At 34.8% G+C, this 6,207-nt stretch overlaps 1 protein-coding gene across 3 annotated transcripts; it reads right to left on the reverse strand.

The window, feature by feature from the left end:
• Positions 1-1,002: 1,002 nt before the first annotated feature.
• LOC132605871 (probable serine/threonine-protein kinase PBL9) lies at positions 1,003-5,079 on the reverse strand. 3 transcript variants are annotated; one of them, XM_060319130.1, is made up of 7 exons: positions 4,922-5,079; positions 4,155-4,269; positions 3,292-3,599; positions 2,758-2,893; positions 2,523-2,665; positions 2,297-2,420; positions 1,003-1,671 (listed from the first exon to the last, which is right to left on the reverse strand). In XM_060319130.1, the coding sequence occupies exons 2-7, from the start codon at positions 4,204-4,206 to the stop codon at positions 1,223-1,225; spliced, it is 1,212 nt and encodes a 403-aa protein (XP_060175113.1). In that variant the 5' UTR covers positions 4,207-4,269; positions 4,922-5,079; the 3' UTR covers positions 1,003-1,222. The 3 variants fall into 3 exon arrangements, with proteins under 3 accessions (XP_060175113.1, XP_060175114.1, XP_060175115.1); XM_060319131.1 differs by lacking the exon at positions 4,922-5,079 and adding an exon at positions 4,676-4,827; XM_060319132.1 differs by lacking the exon at positions 4,922-5,079 and having other exon boundaries at positions 4,155-4,291.
• Between the last annotated feature and the right edge of the window lie 1,128 nt (positions 5,080-6,207).

Genomic DNA, 6,207 nt, shown 5'->3' on the forward strand with positions numbered 1-6,207 from the left:
CACCATTCATCATAAAGCGTGATCTATTTTTAAGAAAATAAATTCTTGTATTTAGATCCCTACTAAAGTACAATTTTTAAGCTCGTAATATTCTAGTGGTTATAGTAAAAAATGAAGTTATAGTTCTTACAAAAGTAGATCAATTTTGTAACCAACTACAAATAGAAAATGTTATTTAAGCTATATAATCATTTTTATAGAAGATCATAAAAGCAGGAGATTCAAAATATTTGTAAAATCATTTTTTCCTATTCAAAATGATAACTGATTATAAAAGATCATTTTCTCTTAAAAAAGTCGAGCTCATTTTTTTAACATCACCATTGAATGTGCGATTCATATGGCACACGGCTTTTCTGTGGTTCAAACAACATGTAGATTAAGATCGAACTTGCCTCTCAAGTGATGCATCCCCAACAAAGGACCCAAATTGTTGTCACTTCAATGTCCATCTCCATACTCTAACTAGGCTAATAATCCAAGTTTGTTTTAGATAACGAAAGCACTAATGATCTTTATGGGGACTCCCAGATTAACGTTGGAGATAAGAAATTGAGTTACAACTTTTTGCATTCTCCTGTGACTACTTTTTACATCTCTGATGGATAACATCAATTTTTCCACCACTATTTCCCTTTTAACTTTATAAAACATGCCCCTCTTTATATTATAAAGATTTTAGACTGAAGGATAACACGCCCCATGTATCCCACATGCTAAAAAGAGGATGTAGCAGAGAGAAAAGCTGAAATAGACATACAACAAGTACTTGACTTTAAAAGATAAGAACTTTTCATAGGGGAAAAAAGTTGCCAATATCAATTACGCAAATAGAACTTAGCATATCGGGTGGAGCTGGGAATTTTGTCAAAGAGTGTTCAAGATTTAACATATATTTACAGGATGTAATTTTTGAACGATACATGCAGTATGATTTTCTTTATACACACTATAATTCTCCAACTGAAGGTCTTTGTGGCTTCGCCACTGATTAGCATTCCCTTACTGTGTCAAAAAAAATCTTGTTATCTTTGAACAATCCTCCAGTTACAAACACATTCAGGATCTATAGAAAGTAATGATTCAATACATTAGCCAAAACAACTGTACAATCAGCTGATTCCGCAAATGCGCAGGTTCTGCAGCAGCCTAAATTACTTTTCAAGCACGAAAACATAAAGGCAAAACAAAAAACGAAGGCATCTTTCAATCATGTATTTAATTATTTAGCATAAAGGGGAGAAGCAGATGGTCTCGGATAAGCAACCGAACCATTTCTACCACCAGCAACATCACCAGCACTCCGTCTTCGTGGTCTATTAGGCCGGTTGTTACCGTGGCTACGAGTATTTCCTGCATCTTTAGATTGCTGATAAAGATGCTCGAGTTCTTTAACAATGTCACTCATGCTTGATCTAAACCGAGGATCTTTTGATAGGCATCGCGAGGCAAGGTTAGCTACTTTACTTGCCACGTCCATTGAATACTGGCCTTCAAGACGGGTATCCAAAACGCGGAAGACTTTACGTTTGTTGCCCAAGTAAGGTTTTGCCCACTCGACCAGGTTGTGTTCTCCGGATGGTCTGTTCTTGTCGATCGCCCTACGACCTGACAGCATCTCGAGGAGGACAACTCCAAAACTATACACATCACTCTTGCTAGTTAAATGACCTGTATTAAAGCATATGAATCAAAGGGAGTTTAGTAAAAAGATAATTCAGGGTACTAAGTGATTTATGATTACGGTTGAATGCAACATGGAAAGTCAATCAACGACTACGAGGTTGCTGATCTCATTCTAACATCAAGAAATCATTGTTCGTTCAGCACCCGGAAAGAGTACTGACGAATTGTGGACTAGGAGATGGAGCGTAGAGCAAATGCATCATATGTGAATGAGGTTCTTGTGAATAAGAATGTGAATTAAAAAGTAAAAGAGAAAACTGTGTTAAATGGATCTTGGATAAGAGGAGATGTCCCATCATAGAGGCAAAGATGTACTGGTCAGTATCTGATATCCTAAACTTCAATACTCTATGGAAGTCGGGCAGCATGGGAACAAGAGAGGAAACTAGCAGACGAGTCGGGGAAAAGAAAGGATAATTACCTTTTTGGACTGTCCAAAAACATAGTAAACGGCAAATGTATATGTCTTGTATATTAAGTATAAATATACATGTTGTATACGTACACATACACATAATCAGTGTATGTGTATTGCATATTTTGGCTGGCACTCATAATTAATTTGGGCTAACGGACCATAAATGAAAAGAGCCCGAAAAAGAAACCGTACCAGTGGCCATGTATTCTGGAGCTGCATATCCGTAGGTCCCCATAACCCTTGTAGAGACATGGCTTTTGTCACCCGTTGGCCCATCCTTGGCTAATCCAAAGTCCGAGAGTTTGGCAGTGTAGTTCTACAATGTTATAAGAGAAACAGCACCAAATAAGAACAGGTTCGCCGGTTCGTAATAAGAAAGCAATTGCACAAAAAGATCTAATTTCACAGGACATCATACTGAATCAAGCAAAATATTCGAGGTTTTGAAGTCTCGATATATCACTTTTGTCTCCGCACTGTGGAGAAAAGCAAGCCCCTTTGCAGCTCCTAGAGCAACCTTCAATCGCAGTCTCCAAGATAGAGGCTGGAAATAAGAACCTCCTGTTACAGAACAAATGTACACTTTTTACTCCAAAGGCGTCAATGATTCATAATTTAGTTGAAATTACGAATGGCGGGGACAAAGAACTCACTCCTAAACAAGTGGTTTTCCAAGCTTCCCCGAGGCATGAATTCATAAACCAAAAGCCGGTGTTCATCCTCCAAGCAATAGCCAATCAACTTTACAAGATGAGGATGAGAAAATTGTCCCAAATAGTTTACTTCTGCCTAAAACCATAGAAGCACAATACAAATGAGAACGCGAACAACCTTTACAACCTCGTGACACTCAAAATTAGAAAGTATTAGCACTTGAACAAGCGCTGCAATAAGTAACTACCGTTCATGGGATAACCGGCACACTTAAGTTTAAGGGCTTTGTTCAATTTTGGCCCGTCGGACGAAAACATTTACGGGGGGCTAGCCAAAATATACAAACCATATACACTGATTAAGTTTATTATATGTATATGATACGCATATTTATGTATATTATATGCATATTTATACTTAACATACAAAACATATACATTTATTGGCTATTATGTTTTAGAGCGGTCCAAAAATGTAACTATCCCTAAGTTTATACCGAGTCGTACATCTCAAATAGAACATAAGAAACTCACCAGCCATTCCCTGTGACCTTGAAAACCTTCTTGATTTAGCCTTTTCACAGCAATGATCACACCTGTACCAGGCTTGGTAGCTGCAAACGTGGTCTCATCGATCCACCCTTTGAAAACCGAGCCAAAGCCACCTTCTCCTAGCACACTATCGGGACGAAAGTTCCTAGTGGCAGTTTTAAGATCAGAAAAACTAAAGCTCTTCAAATTGGGAGACTGCAATATCTCTCCTTCACTTCGGGTAGGCGGTGGTACCCTCGAGCTTGGATTGCTATCACATCCATCTATGCTAACAGATCTTGAATTTAGCCCTGTAACAATTGTCTTAATATATTAGATAACTTGATTTGGATGCCACTATCCATTAGAAATTAGCAACAATTAACCTCATTAGACCACAAAAAGCTACTTAAACCAGAGATAGCAACAGCTATGTTGATCAGGAAAACTCTCATTACTAAATTTACATGTAAAAATCCACTAAAATTGCAACAAATAGTAAGTTTGAACCCATAATTTTATCAGTACAGCAGGTTCAATAATTATCTTCATTAGACCCCAAAAAAGCTACTTAAACCAAAGATAGCAACTCTTGTTACCAAATAGTGGGTGCTAAAGATACAAGCTAAATAATAGCAAAAAACTCCAACTAGCCACTTTGCTAAAAGCCAAACTTCTATGACTGTTATGATGAATTAATTGTATTTTAGACATGATCATCCTTATATGAATGAAAATTGAAAAAAAAAAAAAAAAAAAAAAAGTATTTTGCAGAACCCCACCTACAAAAGATTTAAATTTGCAAATTATGCAAGTATACAAAAACAGTTAAGCTAAACAAGAAACCTTAAAAACATCAACAATACCTGTATGAAATGGGCTTTCAGCTTTAATTCTAGCACTCAAACATATCCCCATTAGCAGAAAAAAAAAATCACCCCTTAAGCTTCTCCTCTTTCTTCACCAAACTTCTATTTGCTTCTGTAGATCACACAACACACAACCACTTAAAAAAAAAAAAAAAAAAAACAGATAGCAGATCCAAGTAAGCTCAAAGCTGAAAACTCTTATTATTTCAAGAAATGACTCTTTACTTTTCAAGAACCAAGAATATTATCAAAGTAACAGAAACAAAATCAAGATTAAAGTAAAAAATGAAAGTTTTCTAGAAATGAACCACCCCCACCAACAAAGAGCTAAATTTGTTCAAACCTGAAATATGAAGATAATAGTGAAATGGTCTTTCTATTTCTTCTCAAAGACCAAAAAAAAAAAAAACACCAAATGACTTGTTTTTCAAGAACCAAGATTACTAAATTATATAAACATAAACAAATATCAAAAATAAAGTAAGAAATGAAACTTTTCAAGAAATAAAGCACCCCACCTCTTCTTTCTTTTTCTTTTTTTCAAGAAAAACAGCAGGGTTGGAAAGATAAGAGCTAAATTTGCTCAAAGCTGAAATATATGAAAATAACAGTGAAATGGTCTTTTTATTTCTTCTCAAAGACCAACAAAAAAAAAAAAAAAAAAAACAGCTCCCACCAAATGACTCTTGTATTTTCAAGAAACTAAGATTATTATTAATCAAAATTAAAGTAAGAAAAAGACATCAATAAAAGAAGCACCCCACCTTCGTTTTTTTTGTCAAGAAAAGTCAGCAGAGTTGGAAGGATAAGAAAGATGGTGGCTGCTTATTTGCAGAGGTTTCTTTGAAGTAGAGGGAAAAATGCAAAAAACAAAGAGCTCAATTTTGACTTATCTTTATTTTGCACTCCGTTTATAATAATCAATATTATATAGTATGGGATAGTGACTTAGAGAGAGAAGAGGAAGGTAGGTAGAAGGGGATATTAATGGCGGGATGGTCCTACATTTCATATCTTTAAACTCTCTCTCTTTGGACTGCTGGTTTTCAATTCACACACACACACAGAGTACACCTATAAGGGGTTGCTTTGAATTTGTGGCTTGGATATTGGTGCATTTGTACTATACATGGGCGATGTTCGTAAAGAGCATGGACGTGATGTTCGTAAAGAGCATGGACGTGACGAATATTTAGGTTGTATTTATAAAATGTAGTTACTGTATTATAGTTATGTTCTTATACAGCTCTTTCGCCGCGATTTCAGCTAATACCCCTTGAAACAGTTGTTATGATATCAGAGATGGATTTAGAATTTAAAAAAAAATTAATACATAGTGATTCGAATCCTTAATCAAGAGGAACAAAACTTAAAAAGTTCTTTTTCTATCATTGAACCAATAGCATACTTTATTAATGGGTTCCCAATTCATATTTGTTATATATTTATTAGATTTTTCAGTACAAATACAGGATCAGCGCAAATGTACGGGGTTCCCGGGAACCCCCATATAGTACACTAAATCCGCCCTTGTATGATACCCGCCCGATGCAACTCTTTCGCTAATACAGCTGATATATCAACTGTAGTTATATTTCTTAAATACGCAAATTGTAGCTATATTTCATAATTGCACTAAACTATATTTATGGAATTTTCTCGAATAGAAGACCTTAACATGATCTGAATCCGAAATATGTGATTAGTTAAATCAATTTTCATGAGAAAATAACAAAAATAATCTCTTTCATTTGGGATAGGTGTAAAGTAATTTTTTAAATATAGTTTTAATTCTTTAAGTTCGTAAAAGTAAGTACTTTAATTTTTATTAATATTTAATAAATTCTAATAGTTTGATTTAATATTTTACGGTATAAAAAATTAGTGAGAATTTATATTTGAAGTTTTTGTAGTTCATGCTGCTTCTAGTGTTTAATGCAATTTTTTTGATGCAATTTTTTCTATTTTTATACTTTTTAGTGTATGATTCAATTTTGGAGTTGCAATTTTGAGATACAAGATTTTCCCGATGTATTTTCTGGTTTAATCT

Source organism: Lycium barbarum, chromosome 8 (assembly GCF_019175385.1).
Source record: "Lycium barbarum isolate Lr01 chromosome 8, ASM1917538v2, whole genome shotgun sequence".
In the NCBI taxonomy this organism is placed as follows: Eukaryota; Viridiplantae; Streptophyta; class Magnoliopsida; order Solanales; family Solanaceae; genus Lycium; species Lycium barbarum.

What these genes read in the sequence shown, in the direction of transcription:
- LOC132605871 (XM_060319130.1), bottom strand. Translation starts at nt 4,206, where the DNA reads ATGGGGATATGTTTGAGTGCTAGAATTAAAGCTGAAAGCCCATTTCAT. An exon ending in AAGGTCACAGGGAATGGCTG is followed by an intron (nt 2,894 to 3,291) that starts GTGAGTTTCTTA and finishes CTATGGTTTTAG; the next exon opens with GCAGAAGTAAACTATTTGGG. An exon ending in GGAAAACCACTTGTTTAGGA is followed by an intron (nt 2,666 to 2,757) that starts GTGAGTTCTTTG and finishes GTTCTGTAACAG; the next exon opens with GAGGTTCTTATTTCCAGCCT.